Source organism: Nyctibius grandis, chromosome 1 (genome assembly GCF_013368605.1).
Source record: "Nyctibius grandis isolate bNycGra1 chromosome 1, bNycGra1.pri, whole genome shotgun sequence".
NCBI lineage: Eukaryota > Metazoa > Chordata > Aves > Nyctibiiformes > Nyctibiidae > Nyctibius > Nyctibius grandis.
In genome coordinates, this window is record NC_090658.1 from 57241313 (window position 1) to 57254801 (window position 13489).

The following is a 13489-nucleotide window of genomic DNA, read 5'->3' on the forward strand; positions in this document are numbered from 1 at the left end:
GACAAGATGAGTGGCTACTGCAGGCACTCTAATTGTTAACACACGCGACAGCTTAAGTTCTCAATGCAAGGACCAACCTCACTTTCACAAATTAATTTGTTAACAAGAAAACAGCAGCAGCATTCAACCACTTGTTTTATTAACATTTTAGTTACAAGAGTGGGAAGTGTGAGACAAACATAAATAAAACCTAAATTATTCTTCAAGTGCTCCAGAATGAACTGCATCTTCATAGCACCCTCTCTCTTCTTTAGTTTCAGGGTGCAGTTTAATAAGATCATCAATTCGAAGAATAGTAATTGCAGCTTCTGTTGCAAACTTTAGGCTCTTAGTTTTCACCATGGTTGGTTCAAAGACACCAGCTTGCTTGTTGTCACGAGGTTTTCCATTTATCAAGTCAAGGCCAATCCTGAAAAGAAATATTATCAGATGGAGAGGTAGAAAAAGCAGAAATATAGTTGGGAGTATGGTGTTTAACTACTACTGGGTCCCCCATAGGAATGAAGGACAGACGGAGAAAAATTCAGTGATAACCTACATCCTTTCCTTACATGCAAACCACAGTTCGGTAAACTGGCAGAAAAAATTTTCATCTAAGTCACCAACCCACTTCACTTTGGATAGCATTTCTACAGGTAGGTACTTGCCATTTCAGATTTTTGCGATCTGGATTAACTTGAGCTTCATTGTGGAACGCTCTCAACTTTGCAACAAGATCTGTCGCATCTTGAGCGGCATTTACTGCCAATGTATTTGGAATTATTAAGAGGGATCTTGCAAATTCTGCTATTGCAAGTTGTTCACGTGATCCCTAGAAAGAGGAAAAAGTTTTTAAACCAAATGCTGCAACAAAAGAGGAAAAATACAGTCATGATCAAGAGTGTCAATAGTAGGTAGGGGTTTTCACATGCAAAACCTATTTTTAGGTCAAAGAGACATATAGTCTAATTATCAAAGAAAGAGTAACTCTATCTTCCATTTTAAAGAAGCATCTTACATTCTGTAAGATGATTAGGTTTTCACGAACCTTCTTGTAGAAGAAAATAAATGCTTGAAAATTCACACTGTCCTAGTCTAACACATAGACACTGTTACTTCTTTGTGCAAGACTTACCATGCTGGTTGCATAATTTTCAAGATATATTGAAAGTGCTGCCTCTACAGCACCACCACCTGGGACAACAGACTTGGATTCCAACACCCTTTTAACAACACAGAGAGCATCGTGTATAGATCGTTCCATTTCATCGCACATGAAGTCATTAGCTCCCCGTAAGATAATTGATGCTGAAGTACGAGCCTTTGTACTAGGAGAAAAAGGAATCAGAAGTCAGCTGTGTTGAACAGAATATACATGAAAACAGTTCTTGCTGACTAAAGCAAAGTTCAGTTGAGCCAGATTCTTTCAATGTTTAAAAGAAAATCTTAACATTGTTATGCACCCTTGCAGGATATGTACATTGTAACTTAGTAAGTAAATATTTAAGTTCTAATACTCAAGAAACTAATTTGAGTTTAGTCTTTTAGAGAAAGCTACCTGACAAAAGTATGACAGACGTTTTCCCATCAAATACAGGGAAAATGTACTTGGATATTAAGAAAGTTCTCTTTTGCATAGCCATCAAGTGAGCTAATGACCTCCAACACGACAGTGTAAGCAGTCACATCACTGCCACACAAGTGCCATGGTCAGAATATTACATTCACACACAAATGAGACTACAGAAGTTGAACACTGAGAAGGGATAATGAAGCAGCGGAAAAGTTAACATCCGAGGTACGTTCTTGCTAAACAAACTGATATCCAGGTCTTCAAGTACCAGACAGCAGTGGCATACCAAGAACTTCAAGGGAAAATACCACGTCTGGACAGTTAATAATTGTTGCTCTTCTTACCCATTAAAAAAAAAAAAAAATACCCTTTGAACAGTGTGGTCCATCTCACACTACCAAGCAGATGACTGATTCAATGAAATCAGCACAAGTAAACCCTGTCTTCCACTATAAATGGTAACATCTGGCTTGCACTTCCTTTTTCAGATGAAATTACTCAGATGGTACTTATTTCCCTTTACTGTCTGTAAAGGGAAGCCAGTGTGACTACACTGCTAATAGCCAGGTAAAGGAACATGATATGAATGCTGTAAGAACGTCTCCAGCAATTTAATCAAATTTTATTGTAGATTTTAGAAAAATTTGCTTATAAACAAAATTTTAAGTAGTCTATCTAGCAATCTGACTGTCTGACATTATGTTTTGATGAACCAGATGTCCTGCCCCAGCAGAAGAGATTAAATACTGGTACTTTCACCTCTAGTTTGCAGTAGACTTGTATACTCTTTCTCATGCGTGTAACTACTCATATCACTGAGATAGCATGGAAGTAAATAAATGGGATTTTATCTCGAACTTAATAGAAAGTGTACGCAAAACTGAGTATTTTAAAAAGGATCCTTACTTCTTGATTAAAATCAGCTCATCATCACAGATTCTCTCTTGAATCACCTCTTCTGCCTGTCCCAGCATTAATGCCTCAAAACTCTCCTCACCTTCAAGGTTTGCAAGGGTTGAACATATGGTTGCTTTAACAAACAAAAAAGTGAAATTAGCATTCAATTCCAGCACATCCTTTGCCGACCTCACAGAACAGGCATACAGAAAGAAAAACAGAAATTGAAAACAGAAATAAAAGCAGCGTAAGTAGATTTTTCTTAAATTCAACAGCACTTCTAATTCTCCCATAGCAATATTCTGCAGTTTATAATCGATACCACTATTTTTGCTCAACTTTTACAGCACTTACTTTTCCACAGCTGGTACAAGTTCCTGTGCTTTACTATAATGAAAATGCTTTCTTGCAAATTTAACTGACAGATAAAATCTGTATAGGACCAGAATTTTCTTCAGTATGTATTTAATGATTTAGAAATTCTTCATTTGTCTTCAACTATCTAAACATGGTACTTAACACAATTCTCCAAACAGGCTTATGAACGTGTGCTTAATAAAGATTCCTAAATAAATACAGATTCTGGCTCCCATTTCCACAAGCAGACAGTCTTCCCAGTGCAAGGCAGCATTTTTTTTCCCCCACTGTAGATCTTCAGCAGTCAACGCTTATGGTACTCATCCACTTTGACAGAATGGTCACTTAAAAGCAACAGTAAAGTTAAAACCTAACAAGAGTGGCTCAGCTCTACTCATCCTCTCTTTGCATGGCTTGCATGTTAAGAAGCCATGTTTTGATAATCAGTTACTAATACTCTAACAGCAGCTTTTCCTTAAAAAAAAAAAAGGGGAAAAAAAGAAGAAGAAAAAAAACCAACAAAAATTAAAAAGACAGATACCTCCAGATGCCTTAGCAATCCGCTTAAGGTCCTTTTTTACAACTCTTCGTACTGCCATAGCACCAGCATCAACAAAGTATTTCAGACACATATCATCAATGCCTCCAGTGGTGAGAATAACATTGGCACCAGTGGCCAAAATCTTCTGGATCCTTTCTTTGGTAATATCTGATTCTCTGCAAGGATAAAGTCAAAGTTACAACAAGTCTGCAATCACATGCTGTCAACCCATTTCCTGAAATCTTAATGCAGAGCTCTACAAGGGGAAGGAACAACTGCACAAACATACTGGGATTTCTCGAAAACTGACCTATACTAGTTCTTCCTCCAGAAGTGAAGACCCTTACCATAATATATGGTATTGTTGGGAAATGTTAACATTTAAAACATTTTTACCTCTTGCGCTCAGCCAAAATTACATTGAGCCACCTCAACCGAAGAGACCAAAATAAGCCTGTGAAACCCCACTGTCTCAGTTACTCAAGCTTCTACACACCTCTGCCTTATTTGGTCCAGCTTCTCAGGGTCTGAGATAACAACCTGAACACCAAGCTTCATTTTTGCTTTCTGCAGGCTGAAGTCAAGGCATGCAATCTTCGCATTAACTATTCTCTTGGTCATACCTGACGAAAGAGAACAAGAAAAAGGACGTCAGATCAAGTTAACAGAACATCAAGTTAGCATTAGAGATCAAAACTAATGCTACTTTCACATTTCACATTTCTATTCAGTTTGCTTCTCTGCCTCCAGTTCTGCCCTAGTACAGAAAAATGCTAACAAAGACTTTCAAAGAGAGAATTTAAAAAAAAAAAAAAAATCTCTACTATAACCTCTGTTACCCTTTTACAGACCCCATCCCCAAATGTGAAAGACCACGAAAAGCTGACCCACCAGTCTCGCATCCTTTAGGTTGCCTAATCACAACACAGCTCTGCTAAATCTAACAGTTCCCTACAAATCTGACATTGGCCCCTCATAAGGAAGCTGTTTATGTTCCCATATATCACAGCGTTACCATGCTGACAGTGAGCTAGGGAAACTGCAGTAACCTACGAACACTTTGCAGGTCACTACTAGCTGGCAGACCCTAGCCTAGAAACCACTAGTGAAGTCGTAAGTGTTCTGTTCTTGTTTAATTGTTCTGGAATTGAAAACCCACGATTTGCAACTAATGCGGCCAGTAATAAGATCCATGCAGAAAGACTAAGAGGATTGAATTCACACAATAGTTTTACGAAACATAGCGTATTCTTACCCTGTGAGCCCACCACGCAGTTCAGAGCGTAACCGTTCACAAGTATGCTCTCTTTTTGGCTGCGGCCATGTGCCTTCAAAACATTGACTGAGTTGACTGGATACCGAGCCTGACCCTTCTGGTCTGTATATTTAACTGCCAGCGCAGCATCCACCACCATATTAGCAAAGAAATCACCATCACTAAAATGCTGTTAAGGTTAAAACTGAAGAAAACTAGTACTATGCTTAAGAAAAAAAAAAAGTCACTGACAGTTCCCAAACGAAGAGTCAAAAACTTTTTCCAAAAAGAGAATTCCAGAAAGGTACAGAAGCGCTAGCTTTACCATTCCCTTAAAGGAACGAGTTAATTCTTAAAGCTGAAACGCTGGTAAGAAAATTAGGACAGGCTAGTGTGATGCCTGCACTTCGTGTACCTTTTGTTCCTTCACAAAAATACCTATCCTATGGTCAGTCTGCATCTTAGCCCAAACTCTAAAACTGTAGGTTTTTCTATATGATTATGAAGTAAAATGCAACCTACTTTCCTCTAGTTTCACTCCCCAAGCACTTGACTTCTGTAAGGCACTATAACGCATTCTTCCATTCACACAGTTCCTCATCTATTGTCACTAACATGCCATAAGGAAACAATACACTATTAAAGCTATTGCGATGTGCCTAACCAGCTCTAAATACATCCCAAGAGTCTGAACATGTTTTCCCATGCCAGATAATAACACCTGTTAAATGTTTTTCACATCCCTGTTATAAGAACGACAGCTTGAATACTATACCTCATTCACAAAAACTGCTGCAAAGGAAACTAGCCTAGCTACTCAAGCTCTCCAGTCAATCACTCTCACTTAAACAACTTGATCAAGTTAAAGGATACATTCCTATAATTTTAGAAGACATTGATGTTTTAGCAGCATTAATTAGGCACTCCCTGCCCAATTCATCTGTGTTAATAATAAGATTTTCATTGATGTAGCGAACTGCTTCCCTGTAGAATAAAGAGAAATACTGGTAAAGAATTCCACCCCTACAAAGACAAAAATCTTATGTGTTTTCAGCTCTTCTAAATGTTATCTCAAAGAACACAGGGATGAAATAAATTCATCTTCTAGGACAGTAATGTAACATTTTAATGCAAGAATACAGAAATTCAAAATAAATTAAAAGAACAACAAAAAAATCCCAAACCAACAAAAAAAGCCCAAAATACACCCCCAAACCAAAATGCCATATCCACTTTGCACCAAGAAGCCTGTATTAATGCAGTCACAAATACAGAAATAAACAAGAAGCATGCATTTTTTAAGGCACAATAGTTGCAATGTACTTAAACTGTATCAGTTTCTTACTTGCAAGCAAGTCGGTATCCACCAATAATGGAGGTAGGATGGATTTTCTGTTTCACGAGCTCATCTGCATTTTTCAGAAGTTCTGCAGCAATAATCACCTGTTTGAAACACAAACACTAAATACATGTATTCCATAAAAGAAAAATAACTACCTGTTGCCACTAAATGGAAAGTAAAATCACAAATAGTTGTCCAATATCTACTCAGTGGAAACAAGTACTTGCAACCTAGAATTAGAAAGTTTCTGACATCAGGTAAAAGCCACCCGATTCTGCCCCCCCTGCCAAAGTTGTCAAAAATCTCAGGCAACTTTTCAGCACTCACCATACTTATTAGTCCTAACATTTTTATTTCTCATGGTTGCTAAAAATTACGAACCTTAATTCAGAATCTATCCTCAACCTTCAAGAAAGGAAAAAATAAATAATGGAATGGCAGTAAGCAAATTCCATTTCAGAGCACCAGCTGCGTATGAAAACAAGCACCTCCAAAAAACACAAGACTAACTTCTTTATTCTGTAACCTACTTTAAAAAACTTTTATATTCAGTCAACCACAATGTTTTTCATTCTGTATAGTGGATCCACATTGCAACAAGATTCATAATGGATAAAACAAAAGCTGAACTGTGATAATGGAACACTGACTTTTAACGTATCTGCCTGTAAAACTTTCTACGTACCACTGAGGTTGTCCCATCACCAACTTCTTTGTCTTGCAAGTCTGCCAGCTCACAAAGAACTTTTGCAGCAGGATGTTCCACTTCCAGCAGTTTCAGAATGGTTGCACCATCATTAGTAATGGTCACATCCTGATTTTCAGAAATCAAATGTTAATACTAGGCATGTTTCTATTATGTTTTTACTGTTGTGTTTCATAATGTTTATGCAAATGAAAGTTAACTATTCTTTGCAAATGCCCATAAAATAACCATTTATACCAAATGTTCACTGCTTCTTTTTAACCAGGAGTCCCATTCTAACAACAGAAATGCTACTAGTGGAGAATCTGCACTTTCATAAAGTCTTTATGTTACAGAAAGTCATCAAACATTTTGCACACACCAGATTAGTAGTAGTGCAGTGACTACCCTCTAATACAGTATTTTATTACAGCAGTCTGTAAAATGGCAAACTTTCCCCATTTGCTTGAAATATTTTAAAATACGAAATACAGAATATTGCTTTAAAATTGTTATGGGATTATTTGAATTATTTTTTGTTATTTCTCTTAATGTAGAGACCAGGATATACAAGTTAACACCATTACAAGGCCTAACTTTAATGGTGATACTCATTCCTGTGAGTTTGACCAATATTTGTAAGCGGTGACAAGAACTCACATGTAGAAAGGAGACAACTGTGCCACATGAACTACAGTACTAGATTAAACTAAAATGACATAGCATACACTACCTGATGCTCAATTTTACCATAGTTATCCTCCTACTCCCATCTCAGAACCATGGAAAAAAGCAGGTATGTGCACACATTAGACCTACGAAGCACACTAAGTGGAAGCACTTTTACACACGAATACAAGTCCTCCTGATGCTTCTTAAAGAAAGCTTACTTACCCCAATGTCATCCACCAACATCTTATCCAGACCAACTGGCCCAAGAGAACTCTTCACAATGTTGGCAATAGCAGATGCAGCAGTAACTGAATAAATGAAAGAAAAAAAGTTTTATCTTTCCAACTTCAGGGTGACTCAGGTTTACAAGAAAATGTGCCAAGAAGCTGCAATTCAGAAACTTGAGATACAGTGACCTGATTCAGGATTAGGTTTCAGGCTAGCTAAGCTAGTAATGGCTTGCTGCTACTAAAAAATACGATCTGTGCCAAACCTCCCTCTTCCCTCTAAGCTGATTCAGCTAACAAACATGGCAAAACTAACCCATCAGAAAAAGAATAATTTTCTGTTGGCTTGGTAACATGGAGGACACTACTGAGGTCAGACGAGCACTGCTGGTAACTTAGCAGAGGTTGGTAGCACTGTTTCTTTTGGCAGCAGCAAGCCACACCATGAAACTTCACTCTCATTTACTCCTCAGTTCTAGGCAGATACAGAACAATGGCATCAGCATATATCAATTAGTAACACATCTTTTTGCCACACTTAGGTCTGACTGAAATAGAACACTTATTCTGTAACTAAGTCAAGAAAGTCAAAAGTGACCTTTTAGTCACTACTAAAGTAACATGAAACCCCTCATGTAGTGGCTTGTTTAAAGGATGTTCTGCCAACTTCATATAGGAAAAAGATACAATCAACCTTTTCCTTCAGACCATGGCAAGTTTTTTTCTATCCCACAAGCATAGCCACTTAATCTGGAAATTGAAAAAGTGGTAGTATAATGGGAATAGCGACAATTCAGACCTTCACTTTGAACTTCAAACAACGTAACTATTTTTTTGTTTTGGAGGAGTAAGGGCAGCTTTCTGAAAAAAGTAACCATAATCGTTGTATCATCAAAGTCGCCATTATCGAGTATCTCCGTCATAGATTAATGTAACTCTCATTCTAACTGTTCTGCCTAAAGTAGCATCAGAACTGCATGACTCTCACGATCATCAGGAAGCAGGTCATCAGCTTCTTCCTTTGTCTTTTACCTACTCAGAAACTGAGAACAGCCTAGGAATTTGCAGCCTTCCCCCAAGACTTGGGATAAAATCCTAACAAATGAGCAACGTTTTTGAGAACTACAGTTAAAGACACTCATCTTGAGGTCGCTCCCCGCTTCCCGAAGCAGGTTATTTCCCTGTGCTGGGGCGCAGTAAGCTTCCCCAGCCGCCCCCTCCCCACCAAGGGCCCTCGGCCAGTCTGCAAGCCTTGCCGGCTCACACCCTACGAGCTCGGGGTGGAACCGAGCCCATCTCCGGTGAGCAGCCGGCCCCCTCCCCGTGTGCGCTTCTACCAAGGAAGGGACTCGGGATCACTTCGCCACCCAGACGCCTGGCAGCGGCGCGGGATCGCCCGAGCCTCTCGTCTCATCGTGGAGGCTGTGGAAAAGGAGTAGTGCCTGCCGCCCGCCCTCCCGGCGGCGCTCCCAACGGCTCCTGGCGGCCCGGGACTGAGGGAAGCTGGCGGCAGGGCGAGGCACTTCCCGGGTGGGGGCACAGGCCGGTAAGCACATGGCGGCGGTAACGGCCGCTCCATGTTACCTCCTTTCTGCCCCTCCCCCCACCGCTCATCGAGCCACTACCGGCAGCGCGCAGCCGTTACCGTTTTGCGTGCGGATCGTGTCGCCGCTGGTGCGCTCGCCGAAGACCGCCAGGGGCCCCTCCATCGCCGCCATCTTCCCGCGCGGCGACACGGAGAAGGCAAGCAGCGCGCGGAGCGGCGGAATGGCCAGCGAGCCGCAAGGGATGCTGGGTACACCCCCCCCCCGAGAGTGTGGGGGGCAGGGGGCGGCCCCGCGCGCAGGAGGGGCGGAGCCACACCTTGCCTGCCCAATCCAGGGGCGCGGTGCGGCCCAGCCTTAAACCGCGATTGGTGGGTGAGGTTGAACAAAGCCGCCACTCCGCGGGAGGGGCAGGAGGGCTTCCAGGAGGTTCTAGAAGGTGGCGAGGGCTGGCGCGCAGGCGCGCTGACTGCCTCTCTGCTGAGGGGCGTGGTGGTGTCGCCGCCGGCAGAGGATTCCGCTCGGAGAGGGCGCTCTAGGTCCGCGGAAAGAGCGCGGGGTTTGTAAGAGCTCAGGGCAACCCTGCAGCAGCCAGGGAGCGGGCAGCAGGATGGGTGGCTGCCGCCGCGGGGTGGGCAGTATCGCCCAGTTCCCGGCGCCGCTTGTGCCCGATTCAGTCGCGGTAGATCCGCAGTCTGCAGCGCAAAAGAGCTAGTTTTCCTTTTAATAACGGTAGGCAGTTTTTTGCAGCGGCTCTGGTCTCTGTCCCGTAGCTTTGACAGGCGCTGGGAGAGGGCGGGAGCCCATCTCCGGGCCTTGCCGTGCGCCTGTGCTGCTTCCTGGGCTCAGCTCCCTCAGATCCTGTTCCGGGCGGGGCAGCCCCGGCCTCTGCAGACCGGTGTCGCCTGACGCCCTTTTTCCAAGGGGAAAAATAAAGATGTTTCCCCAGTCATGGAAGAGTTCCCTGCTTTGTTCTGTACGACGTGACCGACACAACCGTGCCCTTCCCCAGGCACCTCGCGTGGGGGTACTCAAACAGCGGAACGGGAGCCGCCGCCACACCAGGGGGCGCGGGCGCGTCCGTGTGGCATCATCAGGTCCGGGCGGAAGTCCCGTGCAGGCCGGCTTCCGGCGGAAGTGCCGGCCTCGCCAAGATGGCGGCGTCCGGGTGCCCCTGAGCCGAGGGCAGGTGACTGCCGCCCCAGGCCGTGGCGGGCACCGGCTCCCCATGGCGCTAGGCAGCTGCCGCTGTCTGCTGCTGGCGGCCGGCGGGCTGCAGGCACGTGGAGCGGGTAAGCCTAGTCCCTCCGCGGCTCGCCGTGCCGACCTTTCCCGGCAGGGCTCCTCCGCGTGAGGTGAGCTCTCCCAGGGTGATGCGGCGGCCGGGTGACTCGCCGGCGCTGCTCCGCCGTGCGCAGGCCCCGCTCTGTGCCGGCCTCCCGCTTGTGACGGCCGTTCGGGCTGCTGTGGGACGGGGGCGCTGCTGGTGCATCTCCGGCCGGGGCGAGCGGTCTGAGGAGAGGCCCTGACCCTCACCCTGGTGAAAGGTTCCCGCTGCCTCTCTGGACCGAAAAGTTGCGTAGCAGAGTGAGTTTGCAAGCTTAACTCGAAATTCGTCTTTGTTAGCTTAATGACGAATAGCCTGACAGGATAGAGGATTTTTTAACTTTTTATTTGGTAGCATGGTCGTTGGTTCCTTGTGCAGTTCAGTCGCTATTTTGTAAAGCCTTTATCCTAGGGATCTTCTAGTCATGCTTGAATGTATACTTTATGCATGGGTCTTGAACCACAGTTAAAATTTAATATACTTTTCATTTTTAGCTTACAGTCCACCTCACAAACTGGAGAAACAGGTTGAGCTCTAGTAATCCATGTATTTGGTGGTTTGTTTTTTTTTTAAAAAAAAGAAAAGATAATTTTGCCCTGATAACTTTTACAAGCTGCATCATTCAGTATTGTATTTGTTCTACTATTTGCAGTATATTTTTTTAACTCTGTGGGTCTTTATTTTCTGCTTTTTCCCTCAAGGTCTTTGTTTTGCATCAACTACAACCAGTCTCAAAACTGAGACCGAGGTGGACACAAGCGAAAATGAGGTTGTTGCCCCCGACTTCACTAACAGGAATCCTCGGAACTTGGAGCAGTTGGCCCTGGCGAGGAAGGAGCGTGGCTGGAAGACAACATGGCCAAAGCGTGAATTCTGGCATAGGTGAGTCAGAAAGTCGTGAGCAGAAATGAAGACTCCAAAACAAATAAAAAACACCACATGGAAGTTCTACAAAATGCGCTTTTTGCGTTGTTGAATCAGTCGCCCCCTTATGCGTTCTTAATTAACAGGTATGTTCTGCATTCAGAGAACAGTAGGCTGGCATTACGTGAAAGTTAGCATATGCATTGAGGGTCTTTCCATCTATTGTTAAGGTAGCAGTAACATTGCTTAAGCAACTGCTGTTTAACTTAGGATTCTGCTAGTCCTGTGCTGACCATGCATTGTTGTTTTATTTGAGGCACCATACAAGAGCGTTTTTTTTTGTTTGGTTTTTGTTTTCTTTTGGGTTTTTTTTTTAGAAATGCTGATTTCTTGTTCTCTGGAAAGTAAGTTCATTTTAAGCTGGGGATTCAAAATCATTATTTTGTTCTTGAGGGCAGAACCACACGCAGTTTGTTCATACCTGGAAATCTGATATTATGTCTCAATGCGGTAAGAAATAGTTGCTCCTAATACTCTGTTGTTGTGTGTTTCGGCTTATGAGGTACTGCTTGACCACTTGCTGATCCTGACAAGTTGTCACCTGCTGTGTAAGCAGAAGCCTGTAAGAGAGTGTGTAGCAAATCTGAGGTTACATTTCTGCTGGAGCAGTTCCCCTGATCTAGCTCATAAGCACCCGTACCACACTGTGCTTGGTTTAGAGTGAGTGCTGGTGGGAGGCAGCATAGGACTGTCCCCTGCATAACTGGTGAAATCTTGCTCTTGGAATTTCGCTCTGTTGAACTGGTAAAATGAGCCCTATTTTATGTCCTAATAAAGTAAGCAAAAATCTAGATAATAGTAGCAATATTAAGAAATCATTATTGTATTAATAGCTCCAGTACATTGTTTATGTAAAGTGAGTCACTTATGCAGTTAAGCATTTGAATGTTTTCTCTCTTTACATCTGGCAAAGACATCACATCCCATGTTATTTCTTTCCTTCACTCAGACTACGGCTTGAGCGGACACAGCATTATGTAGAAGCCTTTGTTGAGCGTTGTAATGGGGATGTTGTGGTATCTGCCTCTACCCGAGAGTGGGCCATAAAGAGACACCTGTACAGCCCCAAGGGAGTAACAGCATGCAAAAACCTTGGCCGTGTAATGGCACAGCGCTGTTTGGAAGCAGGAATCAACTTTGTGAACTTTAAAGCTGTTATCCCCTGGGAATATCGCTGCGACTCGGCAAGTACCCATCTCCTGACACTTGTTTGGCCTTTTTTCCTGTTTAAGCATTAATTTTACTCCACCATTAGTCGTCTTATGTGGCTTGACAATCCTTTCTTGCAATGCTCAAAAGGGTAACTTTGACAAGCTGCAGTTCCTGGCATTATGCTTTAGCGGGGCTGTTAACCTCTGGCTCTCCACGTAACATACCCCCACTGATACGTCGGTGCTCTTGGCTTTCTTTATACTTATTCGTGTCTCTCTGTCTTTTAAACAAGATTCAGGAATTCGAAAAAGCTATGGAGGAGGGTGGTGTCGTTCTGCGTGAGCCACGAAGAATCTATCAGTAAAATGGAGACCGTTGGGAAAACTTCCCAAGGAACAGCAATCCCTTCTTTAGGCGTGTGTACAGGCACAGCGAAGGTCCAGAGCTGGAAAAAGTTGGAACATGGCATCTTATAATAAAATGTTTTTAAATGTGTGGAAGTGTGTCACATTCTTGATTCTAAAATCTTCAATACCTTTCTTTTAAGGCTGGAATAAACTGTCATGGTTTAGCCTCACAGGCCAGCAGAATTTACTGTAGAATTCAATAATTTTAAAGTATATTTTATTTTTTTGTATTTGATTGTGTTTGTTCTAACCTGAACTCTTTGAAAGTGCTTGATCCATGTACACTGCCAGTCTAATTTAGCAAAATGCAGTCATTTATGTGAATGTTCAGGACTGTGCTAAAGTTATGTGCTAAACTTGGTAAAAAGATTAAATTCCCCTAGCTCATCTTTGCAACCCTTAAGAGAGTAATTATTTAATCCTCGCAGGTCTAGGCGGGAAGCTGCGCAAGCGCCAGCTGGGAGGAGTACGAAGCCCGTTCCCTCCGTCTGTGCGTGCCTGCTGCTCGGCCGCAGCCTCTCGCTGTCCCCTCGCCTGCCCGGTGACTCGGCAGCGCTCCCGCGTGCGTCCGCGCTCGGTGACCCTGCGCAGCGTGACACGTTTCGAG

The 13489-nt window shown here is 43.3% G+C and overlaps 2 protein-coding genes and 1 non-coding gene across 3 annotated transcripts; 1 reads left to right on the forward strand and 2 right to left on the reverse strand.

Moving 5' to 3' along the window:
• Nucleotides 1-117: 117 nt before the first annotated feature.
• On the reverse strand, nucleotides 118-9323 carry TCP1 (t-complex 1). Its single transcript, XM_068399593.1, has 12 exons — nucleotides 9174-9323; nucleotides 7524-7609; nucleotides 6630-6758; nucleotides 5948-6045; nucleotides 5476-5586; nucleotides 4603-4784; nucleotides 3844-3970; nucleotides 3348-3523; nucleotides 2459-2582; nucleotides 1115-1307; nucleotides 648-811; nucleotides 118-409 (listed from the first exon to the last, which is right to left on the reverse strand). Exons 1-12 carry the CDS (start codon nucleotides 9244-9246, stop codon nucleotides 196-198), a joined length of 1677 nt encoding a protein of 558 aa, XP_068255694.1. The 5' UTR covers nucleotides 9247-9323; the 3' UTR covers nucleotides 118-195.
• Nucleotides 8177-8312, reverse strand: LOC137672806 (small nucleolar RNA SNORA29). The gene has a single exon (XR_011049648.1). It is a non-coding gene; the product is annotated as a small nucleolar RNA SNORA29 (small nucleolar RNA).
• Nucleotides 9324-10191: 868 nt separating the features above from the next.
• On the forward strand, nucleotides 10192-12970 carry MRPL18 (mitochondrial ribosomal protein L18). The gene is made up of 4 exons (XM_068405045.1): nucleotides 10192-10364; nucleotides 11101-11281; nucleotides 12273-12507; nucleotides 12768-12970. The coding sequence occupies exons 1-4, from the start codon at nucleotides 10301-10303 to the stop codon at nucleotides 12837-12839; spliced, it is 552 nt and encodes a 183-aa protein (XP_068261146.1). The 5' UTR covers nucleotides 10192-10300; the 3' UTR covers nucleotides 12840-12970.
• Nucleotides 12971-13489: the final 519 nt, after the last annotated feature.